The sequence below is a fragment of the Bacillus rossius genome (assembly GCF_032445375.1).
Source record: "Bacillus rossius redtenbacheri isolate Brsri chromosome 4 unlocalized genomic scaffold, Brsri_v3 Brsri_v3_scf4_2, whole genome shotgun sequence".
In the NCBI taxonomy this organism is placed as follows: Eukaryota; Metazoa; Arthropoda; class Insecta; order Phasmatodea; family Bacillidae; genus Bacillus; species Bacillus rossius.
In genome coordinates, this window is record NW_026962011.1 from 26,522,445 (window position 1) to 26,542,794 (window position 20,350).

At 40.8% G+C, this 20,350-nt stretch overlaps 1 protein-coding gene across 1 annotated transcript in view; it reads left to right on the forward strand.

Annotated features, from left to right (window-relative positions):
• Positions 1-4,023: 4,023 nt before the first annotated feature.
• Positions 4,024-20,350, forward strand: part of LOC134542431 (hillarin) — a 174,144-nt gene continuing 157,817 nt past the window's right edge. Inside the window, exon 1 of the mRNA XM_063386659.1 lies at positions 4,024-4,727. Coding sequence (XP_063242729.1) covers positions 4,215-4,727 — 513 coding nt within the window. The 5' untranslated portion in view covers positions 4,024-4,214. The remainder of the gene's footprint in view (positions 4,728-20,350) is intronic.

Here is a 20,350-nt window from a genome sequence, read left to right on the forward strand (position 1 = left end):
AGGGAGGAGCTTAGCAGCCCAGCAGGGAGGAGCTTAGCAGCCCAGCAGGGAGGAGCTTAGCAGCCCAGCAGGGAGGAGCTTAGCAGGCCAGCAGGGGGAGCTTAGCAGCCCAGCAGGGAGGAGCTTAGCAGCCCAGCAGGGAGGAGCTTAGCAGCCCAGCAGGGAGGAGCTTAGCAGCACAGCAGGGGGAGCTTAGTAGCCCAGTAGAGGGAGCTTAGCAGCCCAGCAGGGAGGAGCTTAGCAGCACAGCAGGGAGGAGCTTAGCAGCCCAGCAGGGAGGAGCTTAGCAGCCCAGCAGGGAGGAGCTTAGCAGCCCAGCAGGGAGGAGCTTAGCAGCCCAGCAGGGAGGAGCTTAGCAGCACAGCAGGGAGGAGCTTAGCAGCACAGCAGGGGGGAGCTTAGCAGCCCAGCAGGGAGGAGCTTAGCAGCCCAGCAGGGAGGAGCTTAGCAGCACAGCAGGGGGAGCTTAGTAGCCCAGTAGAGGGAGCTTAGCAGCCCAGCAGGGAGGAGCTTAGCAGCCCAGCAGGGGGAGCTTAGCAGCCCAGCAGGGAGGAGCTTAGCAGCCCAGCAGGGAGGAGCTTAGCAGCACAGCAGGGGGAGCTTAGTAGCCCAGTAGAGGGAGCTTAGCAGCCCAGCAGGGAGGAGCTTAGCAGCACAGCAGGGAGGAGCTTAGCAGCACAGCAGGGGGGAGCTTAGCAGCACAGCAGGGAGGAGCTTAGCAGCCCAGCAGGGAGGAGCTTAGCAGCCCAGCAGGGAGGAGCTTAGCAGCACAGCAGGGGGAGCTTAGTAGCCCAGTAGAGGGAGCTTAGCAGCCCAGCAGGGAGGAGCTTAGCAGCCCAGCAGGGGGAGCTTAGCAGCCCAGCAAGGGGAGCTTAGAGCACAGCAGGGGGGAAGCTCAGCAGCTCAGCAGGGGGAGCTTAGCAGCCCAGTAGAGGGGAGTGTAGCAGCCCAGCAGGGAGGAGCTTAGCAGCCCAGCAGGGAGGAGCTTAGCAGCACAGCAGGGGGGAGCTTAGCAGCACAGCAGGGGGGAAGCTCAGCAGCTCAGTAGAGGGGAGCTTAGCAGCCCAGCAGGGAGGAGCTTAGCAGCCCAGCAGGTAGGAGCTTAGCAGCACAGCAGGGGGGAGCTTAGCAGCACAGCAGGGGGGAAGCTCAGCAGCTCAGTAGAGGGGAGCTTAGCAGCCCAGCAGGGAGGAGCTTAGCAGCCCAGCAGGGAGGAGATTAGCAGCACAGCAGGGGGGAGCTTAGCAGCACAGCAGGGGGGAAGCTCAGCAGCTCAGTAGAGGGGAGCTTAGCAGCCCAGCAGGGAGGAGCTTGGCAGCCCAGCAGGGAGGAGCTTAGCAGCCCAGCAGGGAGGAGCTTAGCAGCCCAGCAGGGAGGAGCTTAGCAGCCCAGCAGGGAGGAGCTTAGCAGCCCAGCAGGGAGGAGCTTAGCAGCCCAGCAGGGAGGAGCTTAGCAGCCCAGCAGGGAGGAGCTTAGCAGCCCAGCAGGGAGGAGCTTAGCAGCCCAGCAGGGAGGAGCTTAGCAGCCCAGCAGGGGGAGCTTAGCAGCACAGCAGGGGGAGCTTAGCAGCACAGCAGGGAGGAGCTTAGCAGCCCAGCAGGGGGAGCTTAGCAGCACAGCAGGTGGAGCTTAGCAGCCCAGCAGGGAGGAGCTTAGCAGCCCAGCAGGGGGAGCTTAGCAGCACAGCAGGTGGGCCAGCTCCACATGATGCTTATTTCCTTAGCAGTTTTCATACTTACTTTCTGTTAGCGGGCCTACTCTCGTGTAGGTAACGTTCCAGCGTTCTTAAAAGGGGTCTGGCAGTGTGCATAAATGTTTTTATACCCGATGTCTTAGCTAAAACCGTAATATATCGATTTATATATTTTCTGCTATACCCACGAGCGGAAGTCGTCAAGATGGCGGACCCATGTGCAGCAATATAAACCCTTATATAGATCCTTTGTACACATTAGGGAATGTAACAAACAGAATGGTATGCCTAATTAAACTTTATGATAGTAAAACTACCCTGAAATATATACGGTTAATTAAAATAATCGTATAAAGAAGTAATCACAAGTTTTAAAATACGTAATGAAAATGTATTAAGTGTGAATGCATTTTAGTCTCCACTTCAAAGAATGTAAGTTTCGGTAGAGTAGCGATATAGTGCGTGGTTATGGTGTTCTGGAGGTAATTTTTTATGTACAACATAGTTAAATAGGGCACGTAGCATAATTATACTTGTACCACTTCGCAATAGCTTTTGTGAACATAATAATAATGAATATAGTTGAAGATTCCGTTTATTTCAGTAAAATATCAATAATTTATTTATTGGGCTTTAAATATACCTATATCAACAATTTTACAGTATGAAATACTAAGCCTACATACATATACACCCTCCACGGACGTTTACAATTTCGGAAGGTATGAGTAAAAAGGTTTTTTTTACCTACTTTTAATGATGATTTCAGAGCTTATAAAGATAGTTCTTAATACTGCTCAAACATATATTCAAGTAGGTCATAATGTACATACAATTTACAATAATTCTGTTTCCAATTTATCTTTGCTGCTACCTGTCACATGATACTGTAGTACATTGCGTTAAAGTCACTAGACATACCGGGAGCATTTAATCCCACACTAGTCAATAATAAAAATTATTATATTTATCCTGTAAGCTCATAGTCAGGAAAAATCTAATAATTAATCTCAAATGTCTTAAATATTACTAATGTTAAATTAAAAGGTCAGAAGTTTAAATTGGTAAAATTACGGTTCAGGACGCTTTGGGGAAGATTCTTCAACTAAAAATGTTTACAAAACACCCACTTGCTTGCTTCATAGAGGTTATTGCTAAACAATTCGTTGTTTCTTATTTTTTTTATTAATAACGCCTAAACAACGCAACGGATTCGAGTGAAATTTTAAAAGTATTCTAGGTAAAACAGGATCCCGGCAAACGTTTAGGTTATTTTTCCCACTGAAACTGATATAATTCCCTAATGAAAGTTATAATTATTAATACCAAAATATTTTCGTTTTAGATGTCGCGTAATAACTGTAACTAAATATGCACATCAAAGAAGGCATGAGTTATAAAAATAAATTTTTGAATCGACAGAAGCGCAGTACTGATTAGTACAGAAAAACTGGAAATTAGCTGGTTGAACATACCACATACAAAAAGAACTAAAAAACAACTTAATATTTCAATCTGTTCTCAGTTGCTGCCCGAATTACACCAGCTAGTACTTGGCAGATACCAGTGTGGTTTATCACGGTGAAGACATCTCTGAATGTGTTACTGGTGCCCGATTCTCCACAAGTTCGCTCTCAACTGGTATCATTCCCGAAGTGAAGACACGTACTGTAATACTTATACAAATATACGAAGGCCAGCAATTATCAGTGACAGCGACGTAATACTATTCTGATGCAGGAAAAAATAACAGACAATGGCATAGACTTAGCTTAAGTTCACTAGTTATGTTTGGGTTTATGAATGAATGCATGTCAGTTTGGTTGATTACTGTAAAAAAAAAAAAAGACGTAGGCTATAGCCATGTTCTAAGCTTTCAGTGTTGCTTTACTGAATTAATGCATACGTCTTTGTGTAGAGAATTAGCTAATAATTTATATTAAAAAAAAATATAATAAGAATTGGAATAATTTTTTTCTCACTCGTCAGCCTCCTTTTTGCTCCGAAAAACCTTCAATTTCTTGAAATATGGGTGTTTTTGCGTAGGGAAGCAAAAAATTAGCAAGTAAATGAAGCTGTAGGCATGAATTAACACTAGTTTACTTAATCATACCAAATAAACCAAATAAACACATGTCCGCACGTGCTGTGTGTTGTGACGGCGGCAGTCTTCGGAGACCTGGATCGCCGAGGCTTCTTCAAGCCAGCTCCATCAATGCTCTCACACTGATCTGTAAACAGCCAGTATGTTTCTGAGCGAACAGAACCCCTGCTACAAACACGTATGGATGACAGCGTGCGGGTTGACGCCAGACCGGAGCGCGACCTGCACAGGTGCCGCGGCGAGGTTGCGCGGCGCGGCCGCTAGATGGCTCGCGGGGCGGGCGGGAGCGGCGGAGCAGGAACCAGCGCCCGCCAGTCGGCCGAGTGACGCGAGGTGCACAAGATGGCCGCCGCGCCGCTGTGAGCTCCTCGAGCCAGGCTTCTCCGCGCCACGAACCAGGCCTCGCCTTCCTCAGCCATGTACCGCACCAACCTGTACGAGAGCACGTGCTTCAGGTGCAACCAGACGGTGTACCAGGTGGACCGCGTGGGCCCGCTCAAAGACTTCACGTTCTTCCACAGCGGCTGCTTCAAGTGCGCCGTGTGCGGCACCAAGCTGACGCTGAAGACGTACTACAACAACCAGCACCGCCAGGAGGACAAGGAGGTGTACTGCAGCAGCCACGTGCCCAAGATAGGCCCCGGACACCTGGACGGCTCGGCGGTCGGCATACGCTCGGCGCTGAACGTGCCGCGCTCCGCCAACATGGTGAACGAGCAGATCCGCGGCGGCGGCAAGGGGGGCACCTTCGACGCCGAGGCGCTCAGCATCCGGCCGCACCTGAACGGCCACTACAGCAGCCAGCACGACGCCGCCTACCAGTACGGGCGCTTCGACGCCAGCGCGCTGCACATCGCGCACGCCCTGCGCGCCACCGAGATCCAGCGCGCCTACAACAAGGTGCGCGAGAAGCCCATCGACTACTACCTGGTGAGTACCTCGCGCCTCGTGTGCCTCCTGAGCCTGCGAGGGAAGGCAGTTTCTCGTACAACACATACGTGTTTAAAAAAAAAAAAAAACGTTTCTGTCACGTTACAGAAACATTCCTGTGTCTCAGGCCGTACCTTACGTAATGTGTTCTGCAATGTGCCCATCTGAAACTTTTTGTGCTGCACGGATAACTCATCGTATTTTATAACCGAAGTTTGAAGCAACAATACACTGAAAATAATGATATCATTCTATAACTAATGCCCACCTTATAATGGTATGAATGTTCTAGTCTCTTGGCCGAGAGGGAGGGTGGGGAAACAAGGATCTCACGGTAAACTCTTGTGTGTATCTCCCTTAAACAACCTTAAACTTCCAGTATTTTACCAAGAAAAATATATTTCTGAAGATACATTTAACTATTTAATTTTATTGTTTACTTCTGCCGGAAAATATTACGGAACATATTTGTCGTAGAACTGGGTTCGTGTGCTACTCGTTCGTTGATGTCACCACAGCAGAGCCCTGACAAGGGCCGTGTTCTTGCGCACCGCTATTGTAGTGGGTGACGCGCTGGAACAGGTATGGGTAACAAGAGTCTCTCCCCCCCCCCCCCCCTCCAACCCACCTGGTTCCCTGAACACCTGATCAATAGCGGGGTGCGACGTGGGAACCGTTACGCGGTATTGTGTGTAGACAGTTCGCAGCCCTTCCCCCCCCCCCTCTCCCTGCGTGGTAGGGTCACGTGTGCCCGCGCGGGGCCGCACCTGCGGGTTGACGTTTGCACGGGTTCTCAGTTTGATGATTGTGTTCTAGTTCGGATGCGGGGGTCAATCACTTGTTCACGTCTCGCCTCGAACACGCACCTTCGACCGTGCTCTAGTGTCACACTCGCACTCTGTCAGAACATTATAGTTGGAACACACATTATTTTAAATAAAATGCATATAATATATGAGGCAAAAACACTTTTACATGCTATTCTGACGGACGGACATTATAATTTCCTTACATAAACTGCTCATTCTAACCAGGGTTTCATACAATTTTAAATTGTATTACTTTTTTTTTAGTTACAGATCACTCAACCAATAAGCTTAGTTTGTTTATTATTAAAAATCTCCGCTGAAGTGAACGGTAAAACAAAAAAAAAATATTGTTACTAAATGATTTTTAAGGTATGTTGGCTTCAAATTGTAAGGTAAATCTTTATTTAAACTGTGGCATCAAACGTACTGTAATGTAAAGGATGCATCTATTAATTCTCATAGTGTAATGTTTCTAATGATGATGTTTTGTACACTCAGCTATCAAGGACACTTCACGAAAATAAAGGATATCGATTGGCAGAAAACTTTAGAAAATTTAATAATGTTAATCCAATGTTCTTATATTTATAACATATAACCGAAAAAGTTTGTACTTTTAGTAGAGAATAAGTCAGTATTTTAATTTATCTTAAACTATGCGAAACTTTCAAGAACCATTTATTCTATCATTTCCTTTTCAGTTAGCTGTATATGTACAATATACACAAGTGCTATAAACAGTGCTAATATTTCTACACATGGTGTAATATGTTTAAATTAAATTAAATTAAATTTTGGCATTAAAACATTTGAAGGTTAAAAATGTAATTGTATGAGCAATTGGAGAAAACCTTCATCCGTATTCACTAAGAACTGTTACAGTATCGCCACTTTTCGCTTGGGGTGTCGGCAGGGCAGATACCTACTGATATAATGAGAAATACTGACACTTAATTGTTTTCAAGATTAGGCTCTAAACATTTAATTATTAGCAATTAACTATTTTTTTAATTTTTTTATAAATTTATTGTAAAAGTAAATACAGGAAAGAAAAGTAGAGAGGTTTAAATTAGAAAGTTAGAATAGAGTAGGTCTAAGTGATTAGAAATGGTAGTGTGAAAGCCAGAGTGTGTTACTTGAACTATGAAAAGATGCACACTTAAATCTCATTTTCTGCACAGAAAGGCTCAAACACGTGTAGGTCTTGTTTGCAAGAGTATAAATAGCCATAATTTACTGAATAAACAGTTATGCTAATCAAACCGAACATGAAATTTAATTATCCAGAATCGTTTGCGTACAAATTTATATTTTACTGTACAAACAATAAATTGTTAGTGCTACTGAAACTGTCCACGTGCAGAACACATCAACAACAAAATATAAACCAACGTGTTTTGGCATTCACGACAACGTGTCAACCCGTGCTATTGAGACGTTGGCAGCTGTGGCAACACACCTCGCCAGTATGTATGTAAGTAGGGCCAGACGGCCACCTGGTATGCGGATACAGGCGCGGTTCCTGCCAACATGCCGGCATAACACTTTTACTTCTCGCACTTCCGGGAGAGGCTTCCTGACCGGTTGTCTGATCCGTATAAGGAACCCAGGTCCTTTCATTTTTTTTTTGTGAGCCCGCACACCCAGCCTCGGGCTAGAAAGTGGTTCAGCGGCAAGGAGTCAGTTCAGGCTCGATGTTTGACTCGCACAAAAAAAAATTATCAACATTTTTTTAGTTTGATTTCACAGATGGTGTAGCAAATATTCACAGAGTTTGTAATTGTAGTAAAACATAACTACACACACTTTGGGTTCCTTACATACGTTATTGAAATCAATAAATAAAACGTTTTTACTACCTTCCCATGACTAGCGATAATCAGCAATTCTTATTTCCGGTATTAGTAGAGTCCTCCGAAATGCCTGATGTTATTTGCTGACAGTCGGTATTGCAAGTGTTCGCACACAGAGAGACCCGTGGATCACAGGTTATGGAACAGGACTAGGACTGTAAATCAATGAAAAACACGTTAAGATCATATCAAACCATCTGTGAAAGAGAGAAAGTGAATTTGTGCAGCCATCAACGAATACATGAGATCCATTTTAATTTGCATGGTTTTAAAATTCGTAATTATTATCACTTCCACGACTTTTACTTCCACGATATTTACCATACGTGAATATCTGTTGAAAATATTAGTGGCAGAACAAATGCAAGTGAGCTAAGGAAGTTAAAATATCATAAATAGCCCTTCAATAAAAGTTATGACGAAAAAACGAAAATATCGACGTGATGTGTGAGGCCGTTCCAGGTCATTATTTTGTATTTACTTTACCCATGGGTAATCGTGTGGACCTTTTGAGGGGCTATAAACTTCTTGCATAATTATCTGCCCAATTTGCGGTTTTAACTTTTTCATACAGTAAGGACAGGGAGAATGAAATGGAATATAAAACTGGAACTTTTTAGGTTTAAAGTCAATTTTACTGGCTGATATGTGATATGGTATAAATTCTTCCAGAGAAAATTGATTAATTTTACATAGCCTTTTAAAACCCTCGGAAATTTTTTTATGACTTATTAAAAGGCCAAATAATGTTAAATAAAAATTTCAGAAATAATTAAAACCATATCTCGCAGTAGTCTTCAACATTGCCTTTAAACTCAAAAATTTTCAGTAATTTATTCCATTTGATTCTTCTCATCCATACGTACAAAAATGATAAAAATTCAACTTTGCCAGCTAATTATGCAAAAAGTATGTACCGTGTATTTTTTTCATTTTTTTAAATTCGCCACTTAAAACGTCTACAATCTTGCCCGTGTTAAACGTCAATATAAACCTTAAGTTTATTGAAGTTTTTAAAGTAAAGTGTGAAGAATTTGGCGCAGCAAGGCCAGCGCTGGCACGTATTTACATTTACGTAAAGGAACACACACACACACACACACATACACACACACACACATATATATATATATATATATATATATATATATATAAATGTAAATACTTGCCAGCGTTGGCCTTGCTGCGCTAAATTCTTCACACTTTACTTTAAAAACTTCAATCAACTTAAGGTTTATATTGACGTTTAACACGGGCAAGATTGTAGACGTTTTAAGTGGCGAATTTAAAAAAATGAAAAAAAAAATACACGGTACATATATATGTATATATATGTATATATATATGTATATATATAGTTCACTTAGGTGTGTATTTTATTGTTTCTTCAATTGTTAATTTTTACCACTTCTGTATTAATAACGTGAGTGTATCAGTCAGTGTCTTGTCCTATACAAAAATGTAAATGTTTTATATACGCTTGTAAATTTCATTATTGATTATAAAACGAGCGTGTATTAACTATTTCTGGAGTCGTCTTTCAAATGTCGATTCACAGGGATCTAATTCTGCTGTGTTAAGTTGTAAAGATAATTCGTGTAAACATAAGCTTCTGCCTAATGGATACTTTAGCTAAGGGATCCACTAGAAGTGCATCGTAGTGGACGCGGCCATAATTTCTTTTCTTCCGAATTCTCACCAGGGATGTGATACTCGCATTCACTGATGCATCCACAAAGCCATTATCTTCGTAATCGTGTTTTATTATTTGTATATAATATTACTTTAGGTTATTGGACCAAGATTTGCCACAAACCATTATAAGAATAGGTAAGTGATAACTCAAATAGAGACAAATAAAAAAGTTAATGTAATTTACCGAAAGAAGAACTTTAACTTACAGGAGTATTTAATTCTCATTAAAAATATTTTTAATATTTTGAAATTCATAATAAAATTTAAATTTGAAGGCTGACATGTTTAACATTCACAATACATTATTATTATTTTTTAATTCGTCGTTATTCAAGTTATGCTGATTATTTGAAGATGTCACGACTAAAAATGGCTACGCGCATTTTAGTAAGACCAACTGTCAACAGGTAGTGCTAGCAGTAAATATATTTGGATACTATCCATCCATTAGAAATTCATCCTTTAACGTTGTGGCCGCAAGCGCTAAGGGATGTAAGGATGTTTGTGCTATGGACGCATCCCTATGTATTTGGACACAGTTAAAATTCTATTGCCGCCCTGCAAGGGCCGATGTCTTTTCAGTTGTATGTTAGAAAGCTATCAACAGTGCGAATGGACTCATTGCTCACATGCATTATATTGTTTCCACCCAGTAAGCAGGACTAGTCTAGTCTTCTTGCCTTGTTGGGAGAAAGGAGAACTATTTACAACACTATGTGAATGTTACTCAAGTATGACTGGAGTAAAAATACCTCTAGTGGGTATATTAGGTTTATCGAAAAGATAAATGTGTACAATGCATGTAGGCAATTGCAGATCTACAATTCGGTTGTCTAGGAATTACAGATGTCCTTATGCCCCTCTTAGCCTCCCCCACCCAAGAGAGTGATAGCGCTACGCTTCCTCTAAGTCCCTTGTCGCAGACTGAACTCAAGGCGTAAGACAGGTGAGCCATAGCTCTACGCATAACTACAGCCTTTAATGATATGTAATAGAAAACACGATGTTTCGTTGTTCAGCTAACTGATTGAACTCATAAGACAACCTTTCTATGGAATATTATTTTCGAACACTGTTGCTTTAAGATTTTGCCGATATGGTACTATCGCCCACGCGACTTTTCTATAAATCCAATTTTATTTTTAGGTCAGCTAAATTTCGGCTATCCTTAGTTTTATGAAAATAGCACTTCATTATTTAGACTGGAATACATTCATTAATTTTTTTCCCTAGTAATCAAATGATTTAAATTAGGTAAATTTATTCTTTAAACTTTATTATAATTAGCAAAGACCTTTTTAAGAAAACTATTTTGCTCTCTGAAAATGAATTTTCAAACGCAATAATAGGCGTACAGACGGCGTTGTAGGTTATGCCATAAATATGAAACATTCATATTCAAACAGTTTCCACGGTTTCCTTGTGAAATTCCACTGATTCGTGGTTGCTTGCGAGCTAAACTGGTGTGCTTGTGGTCCCAGAGAGACGCCCCACGCACCCTCTGACATTATGGCGAGGACCTACCGGGGCAAAGAGCAGCCAGTCCCGCCAGACCTGTTAGCTCTCAGCCAGTAGCAGGGCCAAGCTGTGAGGAGGAGGGAGGGTCTCTGGCGAAGCTCAGAAGACCGCCGTGTTTGCAAATAAGGAGCTTGCACCACAGTTTCGTGCAACGTACAGACCCAACATTACGGAACCACCAACATTAGATGGGTTTTCCTGATTCCACTTGTAATTGAAATTATAATTTATTGGCGAACATTACAGCCTGGATATTTATTTATGCTTGTGTATTTGGCCAAATGAACTAATTTATATCAAGAGGAACCAAATAACAAGTAATGAAAAAAAAAACTTTACTGACTGTTTGCAGAACTTGCAATACTCATAACCAGGGCCGCCGAGAGAGGTGGGCATGAGGGGAGAATGCCCAGGGGTCCGTTAACTAAAGGTCCCGGCGGGGAAGGGGGAAGAAATTGACTGAGGATACATCCCCCCCTGCATTTAAAATCAAAACACCTGTCGATACACCAATACCCTAAAGGAGCAGCACTTATAACATTCAGTTCACACCGAAGTGCTTGCCAAATAGCAGAAATAGAAACGCCAGGTACGAGCACAATATGTTTGCTCGGGCCCATACCCCCCTCCACTTGGCGCCGAATTCAATTAGACCCACCCTCTCGTGTGTCCTTCAGAAGTAAAGAACGTGGTCATGGGCCCTGTGGAAGGTGTGAGAATCCTCTTACGAGTACTAGCTGTTACAAGAAAGACCTTCTATCATTGTGAATTCTCGTAGTTTTGGTTGTATGGAACATTACAGGCATAAATCGGGGGTTAAGAAGAGTAAGCAACGAGGGAAGAAATTAGAGGATAGTAAAAGAGGAAGTATATCCTTGTTTAATGTTGGTGTTAAAGTTAATTCGCAGTCACAGCTGAAAACTACAGATTGTGCTGAAAAAGAAGAGTTTATTGTTCCTGGCCGAATTGTTTCCGAAGAAGTAGGCAGTGCAGTTGATTTATCTCCTTCAGAATGTGGAAATAATACTGGTTATTTGAACCATTGCCAACAATATCAATTAGGCAAGTGTCTTCTGACCTTGAAAAATTAAAGATTGGTTACTTAAACGCAAGTATTGTCGATAACATTGCTCGTAAAGGGCCCACTGAAATGCCTGACTACCTTATAAATGTGTGGGAAAGAATAACTTAATTTTTTTTAAAATAATAATGGAGAAAAAGTGTCCAAGACTGGCTTGTGTGTAATGAAATAAATGAGTAACTTTTTTTGTTTTCCTTGTAAATAATTATAGTTGCAGCTCTGATGTCCCTGAATATCTGAAATCTCTGAAATAGTAATGAAGGATGCTCATGGTGCAAGCTGTATGGCAAATTGCCATCTCATGAAGTGAGTGCTTGCCGTAAGCAATGCTATATTAAATGGAGAGAACTAAAAAGCCAACAACCAAGGAAATTGGTTAGAAAGTAAAATATTGGAGAGATCTGTTTCACAGGGTATTGTTCGTAGTTCTGTTTCTTGGCGAGATGCCCTGCATTTTGGGGCATTTCTACAAGATTAAATGATTCCAATAGTGGCAATATTTTAGGAGATATTGAATTATTAGCACATTACGACCCACTGCTTAGACAGGATCTAACTAAAATACAAAAAGCTCAAAGACGGGAAATGTCTACAAGCTTACTGTCTTTCTCCTAACTCACAAAACGAATTTATTGAGGCTTGTATTGCCAGGTTTCTTCAAGCAATAATTGCAGAGAGAGAGAGAGAGAGAGAGAGAGAGAGAGTTGATGCTACGTCACATACAGCACATTCTGAGCAGACAAATTTCGTCTTAAGATGTGTTGGAATGTGATTAATAGTTTAAGATAGTGGATAAATTTTTGAGTTTTTTGTCTTGCAATAAAAAAAAACATGATGTGACATTACATATTCGAACATTGATGAGCTGGAGAAAACAAAATTTCACTGGCTGACTGCAGGGGACAGGGAAATGACATTGGGGTCAACATGTCTGGCATATACAATGTTGCAAAAGCTATCCTTTGTGAATTGAATAAGCTTGTTATATTTTCAAACTGTGGTGCACATAGCCTAAATTTGTGTGGCATGAATGCTGACGAGTGTTGTGATGTTATTATGTTTTTCGGAATGGTCCAAAAACTTAATATTTTTTTCTAGTAGCCCATAACGATAGGAGATATTGCAGGAAGAAATTGGTAGTGGTATATAATAGCCAATGGGGGCAGCTGGGTTTCCAGAGTGGAACTGTGAAGCCGACCGCCATCTTGGATTATGATTTCCCAGTGGCCATCTTGGATGACCTTGACCTTTGAAATTGACACCGACGGCCATCTTGGATCTGCTATCTTGTATTCTGCCATTTTTTTTCATCATTTGTTTTCTAGTACTTTCCACCATTTTGAATTATGATATGACTTGCAATTTTCGCTGTGGCCACCTTCTTGAAAATCCATAATTATTTAGCATCATCAGCGAAGACCTCGATGGAGCATCGTCGATGACGTCGGAGATATTGTTGGCAGCGACGCCGACAACCGCACATATCCCAATGGTATCTGTGATAACAGCTGCAGAGGGGAAATCAGCAAGTGCTGTTCCATCGCTTTAAGTTTCGTCAGCAACCTCGGCGACTTCAACGGACGACGGACGTTCATCACACCTGTGAAAATTTATACTGTGATGCATCATTCATGAAGCCATCAAATTCCCGTTGGCATAAAACAAGTAGATGTCCAAACAATGCACAAAAAATACTGTTTCAGTGAAGCAAATACAATACATTAATTTAACGACTTGATAGCTTAAAACAGCATAATGAAATCTGTACAGGTTCTGTTAAGTACAAGCAAGAACCTGTTTGCAAAGCTGTGACAAAACCTTTATGCTAGACATGCTAGATGTCATGAAAACTGGAACTGTCCAATGGATGCATTGTTACGTTTGTCACAATGCGAATAGTAAGTATGGTGTATTATACCGACTCCCTGACTATTTGACAGTCCATTAAAAGTACTGTAAATATACAAAATAAAATTTGATTGATTAAAAAGTGTCACATGACAGTTGTATATAAATATATAATTAGCTTTCTTTGGATGTGACTCACAGTTCGTCTTTGTGGAAGAGTTACTCAACATTGTTACTCGGACTTGAAAGTTGAAGATCTTAATGGCATCATTACCATCTTTAAATATGAACTCGATGACATCTGTACCATCGACATCGGAAACCCGATGGCAGCGACGACGATGGTGATGCAGATCCCGTTGTCATCGGTGAAGACAACGGCGACGACGCAAGATACTTTTGGCAGTGGCATCAGCAGTTGCACCTACTGTTCCAGCAGAGCAGGAGATTTTAATGTCTGCCGTATCTTCAGCAGCAGTGAAATCAATAACCAAGGAGGCAACAATTGACAGTGTTCGATCACCGGACTGTATGTACTGTGACAGTATATAAAACGAAGTTTCGCAATTATGTAATACACGATTGTAATACTAATAACTCTGAGCGCATTAAATATCAGTGCAACATGGTCGTAGTCAGTTTATATTCTACGGAAGTTCAAAAAGACGTATAAGAATTTTGACAGACTGGTTGTGCATTCATCAAAATCAAGCTGTATCTTCTGTGGCAAGACATTTGTATGCATAAAAACTGCAAGGCATTATGAAATGTATCACTGTCCTTCTAATGAAACCGAGAATTCTGTGCTTGTGAAAAATGTGTTAATCAACTGTAATGTGGAACTGCCCTGAAAATACATGTCAATAAGAAGACTGTAGAAATTGAGAAACGTTAGAAATTAGTTTTTTGTAAAATTTGTAGTGTAGAATTTATGTAATAATTTTTTTTGTTTGTAAAAACTTAAGGTGTTTTACGTCTTGAACCTGTAACTATGATGGTATTTTAAATTAAATTACTTTTTGCATTGACCATGCATCGAAGCTAGGACAGAAATCCATCGATTTAATCAGTAAATTAATAAGAGATTCTTGATGATTTTTAGAAACTTTTCCGAATTTCTAGCTTAATAGTTACAAATTTCCAAGATGGTAGTCAATATATGTCATTAATGGCTTACTGGAGGCCTGTAGTAGAGGAATAAGCCTGTTTTAGGACTTTCCACCAAATTTATTAAACTTAATAACTTTCATATAATTAAATTTTTTGCATCGATCAAGTACCGAACCAAGGACAGTAATCAATCGAATCAATCAATATATTGATTGTAGATTTTTTGATGAATCTGGAAAATTTTCCCGAATTTCCAGCTAAATAATTACGGATTTTCAACCTGGCGGACGTGGTGTCAAGATGATGGGCACCACAGTTAAAACTAAACAAACATGGCGGTAGCGCACTCTAGCAGACGAAATAAAGATGGCTGCCTCTATCAGACAAAAACAAGATGGCGACCGCCAGCAGACGACAACAAGACGGTGGACGTGACGTCATATTAGCTGGCGATATATATACCTTAGCAGTAGTGGTGGGAGGTCAGTCTGCTGCTGAATTCCGTGGAGGAAGTATCCGTTGCCATATTTTGTCCCCACTGGGTGCGAACGGTGAACCCCATTACGTGCGTTTTTTATTACAATTTTATTAAAATTTGAATAGTTAATTTTTTTATAAATTTTAAAATGTTTTCCAATTTTTTCTGATAATAATTTTAGATATTTAAGATGGGGGCCATAACGAAAATTGCATCGGTGACATAATTCAAAATTGCGGGAAATTTCAGAAAACAATATGACGGGATCCAAGATGGCAGTTCCAAGATGGTAATGTAATAGGATTAACAATGTAAAAGTGCAATGAGATAACACTTACAAATGACCTATTTTTTTCTCGTAATTATGAAACTGTTAGATATATTCAAATAAAAAAAAGCGTTATTGCAACATTCTTTACGTAGATATTTATGGTACTGTTAGTAGTGTTATGTGAAAAAAAGGGGTGGGGTCTACTACCCCAACTGCCCAGGAACCAATAAATACTCTCGGTGACCCTGCCCAAAATTATTTGTAAAATATATACGAAGTGATAAATGTCAGATATGTGACTAAGGTTTCAATCTCCGAACTAAATCCGAGTGGAAAAATCAAAATTTTAAACCTATGTTCATATGTCTAGTTTGAGTTTATTTTTTAGAATTAAATCAAACCTACCGCTCGGTAGTGTGTTGGGAAACAACTCTCTCTTACGCCAGGAGCGTGAAAAGTTTCAAGGAAGCTACGAGGGTGAATTTAGGCCAAAAAAGGCAATTGCAGACAATATCATTTGCTTGTTGTGCCTTATGAGATGACCGACATAACATGTTTTAGCGAGCATTGTCCTCGTTTTATTGTTTCCTTCTGTTAGTTAAGTACTCACTAGCCTAGTTGGATCTTCCAATCCAGACACACAAGTAGTATAAAATAGTAGGTTCGGAAAAGGATTCTGACAGTGGAGATGTGAAACAGGTGAATGAACGACTGCCATTTTGGATTTATCTAAAATTCAAGATGGCAGTCGGTCAAGGCTGCCAACATTTCTACGAAAGTCCTCAAAAACAACTCAAATTACTTTTATAATATTCTTTTTTTTTTCATCTAAAAATCCGGAGGCTTAATTTTACTCAGAGATACTTAATTTCCCTTGCTAAGGAAAAATTCCTTAATGTGGAAAAAAACTCAAGTATCTTGGTCATGACCTTCACTTTTGACGTCTATCAATAAAATTAGAGCTCAGAGTTTCGCCCTGGAGATATTGGTTAAAAATCATGTATTATACTTACAGCTTACAAATTAAGAATATTTTTCCAATTCTGCTGTGCTTACTTTGGTTTGGAATCTCCAAAATAACTATTTATTGCACTGCAGCAGTCGCATCCCGGACAAAATGAGTGAAATGAGTGAAAATTAGTTTATATCATTCAGTGACTATACTTTTTTCTGAAATGCGACTGTCACTGTTTCTATTCAATGCTAAAGGCCTTTCGCCAAATCATGTATAGTACCTGTAAAACTAAGAAGAAATACAATTCGAACGAATTATAACATGGAAACCTTGCGAAAAAGTTAATATGCATGTCATGGTAGTTTGAATTTATACATCTATTAACATTGCCTTTAAAAACATAAATGTTATAATACTAGATCAGTTCTGTTTGGGGATTTCTGGGTCCTATGAGTGGCCCCATCCAAGTCTTCCACTAACACTGACTAGTGACACTGCCGCAGAACAACTTGGATGGTCGTCTTTTAGAGCATCTAGAGCTTTCCATTTATACATTCATTGAATAAACTTGGTTGCAACTTAGGTTTGTAATTCGAAACGTAATTTGTATAGGCACCAGAAGAGGGACATTGCATGCCGGGTTTGAAAGTGAACTAGCTGGCGATAGCTGGATCTGAATTACAACTCTTTGTAGCCTTAAACGGAAACTACAATCGGCTGTTTTGAAAGACTTGAGCTTGACATGGTTTTCCCTGTTTCTCTCGTAGACCTAATATGGAAACAGACTGCCGTCCAGGCTGCTCAATTGCGGAGGGGAAGGGGGGTTTGTCTAAAGTCCAGCATTTAACTGTGAGAAATGTGTCATGGCAGATGGCATTAGGTGCAGCCTTGATGTTGTAATATCTCGAGTTGAATTGTTATGTCCGCCTGAGTAACAAACATCAAGTGTTTGATACTTCATTACAAGTGCCTTTAGATATTGTCCGTAACAAATGAATAATTTGAAAAGAAATTTGGAACAAAAATATGACTTGTCAGTTAGTGTACTGTAAGTAAACTAACACACTCGCGGATTTGTTACACTAACTTAATTTGACACTTATACTTGCAGGGTGTGCTGCGAAACAACGGTCGGTCTGTAAGCTGTTGTACGGTAGTTGTAACTCACGTGGCTGCGCCCAACCACACTTCAGACCTGTACTATTATCGCAACACTGTAAGAGATTAGTTACAAATATCCAAACATCCGCAGTAGACGCAATAAATTTGTCAGTAAAATGTTTTCACTGATAGGCGCTTATTTTACAATACATACAAGCACCATAACCTGCCAAAAGACTACTTTTATGGGGAAGGCCAGTTAAACAAAGTATAAATATACTCGGTGCTAGTCATATGCTCATTAACAGTTCATGGAATCCAAGAACCAACAGTAACAAATAATTATATACACACATACTCACACACATCCAAACACACACATGTATATCCTAAAATTAAATACACGCACACTACTAGAATTTATAGTTCATAAATAGTTATACACTTGCGTAATGCAAACAAGTCTAGTTTTTCAAATGCCGCTTGGGCGTAAATGCTTATAGGCCTGCCCGCGGCCCTCGTGTCCTCGCCGGCGCGCGAGTCCATCCCATGCCGCACGGCGCATGCGCCTCCGTCTGACAGTCTCGTACCTCCGTCTGACAGTCACGCGCCTCCATCTGAATGTCACGCGCCTCCGTCTGACAGTCACGCGCCTCCATCTGAATGTCACGCGCCTCCGTCTGACAGTCACGCGCCTCCATCTGACATTCACGCGCCACCGTCTGACAGTCACGTACCTCCGTCTGACAGTCACGCGCCTCCATCTGACAGTCACGAGCCTCCATCTGACAGTCACGTACCTCCATCTGACAGTCACGTACCTCCATCTGTCAGTCACGTACCTCCATCTGACAGTCACGCGCCTCCATCTGACAGTCACGTACCTCCATCTGACAGTCACGTACCTCCATCTGAAAGTCACGTACCTCCATCTGACAGTCACGTACCTCCATCTGACAGTCACGTACCTCCATCTGACAGTCTCGTACCTCCGTCTGACAGTCACGTACCTCCGTCTGACAGTCACGCGCCTCCATCTGACAGTCACGCGCCTCCATCTGACAGTCACGCGCCTCCATCTGACAGTCACGTACCTCCATCTGACAGTCACGTACCTCCATCTGACAGTCACGCGCCTCCGTCTGACAGTCACGCACAAAAGCTTAACGCAAATGGAAATTCGAGCTGATACTAATACAAAATATATTAATAGAACAAATTAATAAATATTAGAACACACTTCTTAAGGTAATAATCACAATTATTTACCTTCCTCAGACCATAGGCTAAATAGTTTCAAAATTAGAACCATTCAGGATTGGGATATTAAAAGCCATATTATGAAATTCTATTTACTTCCCTTTCAGTCCATCAGGAAGCCAATTTTTAAAAAATTACAGAACTATAAAATATGCGTTTATTAAAAATATTAATATGCCAACTTTGACTTTTCTCATTTAATTGGTTTTGGTTGAATGCAAAAACTTAATAGATTAAAATATTTCGATTTTCTCCTGAAAATAAAATAAGTGGAATAATCGCATATTTATCTCTAATGTAGACTACAAGCATTAAATTTATTGTCCGTATCAGTCGATTTAGTGAGTTGCTTAGACAAACAAATTAACATTTCATACCCTGAATGGAATAACAAAATACAGGCTTAACTTTATTTTGGGTGTAAAATATCTGTGAGAGAACTCAAAATTCCCGCCTGAGTGGATACAGTTATATTCGTGGCCCCTATAACGCCATGTTACCCCTGTTTTACCAATTCATAGATGTAATTTGAAAACATTTATTTTGAATTATCTGTTTGGATTAAAGTGCTAAATTTATTTCCTCGTGATTTAGTGTATTTTATATAGGTCTAGCTTTAATAAAACTAAAGAAACCACTTTTTGATTTAATATTAGATATATATTCAAATTGGTGAGACATACAAAACATTTATTTTTATATGCGGTGTTTCATGCCAAGTTTCTCTCGTTTTAGAAGATTCGAAAACTTTATTATTTTGATTTTAAACCATAAATATCCCATGTTCACCCCCTTTGCTGTAGAATTTTGAAAAATGGTTAAAAAAAATTACATAACCATGTATATGTGTTATCAAATTTCAGGTTTGTACCACACTCTAACGAATTTGGAGGTATAAATTTCAATTCATTTTAGAAAACTTACCCCTTTAACACCTCTTAAGGGTAGAGTTTCGGAAAAAAAATCGTGAAAAGGAATTCGTAGTTTTTGTATGTTTAATATTCGTATCTATACTTAATATTATAAAGCTGAAGAGTTTGTTTGTTTGTTTATTTGAACGCGCTAATCTCAGGAACCACTGGTCCGATTTGAAAAATTCTTTCAGTGTTGGATAGTACATTTATCGAGGAAGGCTATAGGCTATATTATATTATCAATAACATTAGGGATCCTTACTAAAAGTCCAATTTAGAATCAAATGCGTTGGAGGGGGTTAGATACAACATGCAGTACACGTACGAAGTGTGTGTTGACAATGCCGCAGGCGCTAGAAGTTTATCTATTATATTTACCTCCGCTTAACTAGCTTAAGGTATATAATTAACTATAAAACCTATTGTTACGGTCGCAGACAGGACCGCGACGCGCGCCAGGATTGGAGCGGGCTGGTGGCCCCGCACGGCCACTGACGTCACGCGCCGTCCATTGACGTAAAGCATGCCACGCGTGCCTTGCCGGATTACAAGGGTCCTCGCTACCCATCCCCCTCCGCTCCACCCGCATTGTCCCACCTCGAGGAATTGTCACCTTTATCGACCTGGGAATTCCGGGCTTACAGAGGTCACCGCGAGGAGTGGCGTGGATAAGCGTCGCTGTTCTGGGTGTTTCGGGCGTCGGGTCGGCCCGGGATGACGCGACACGTCA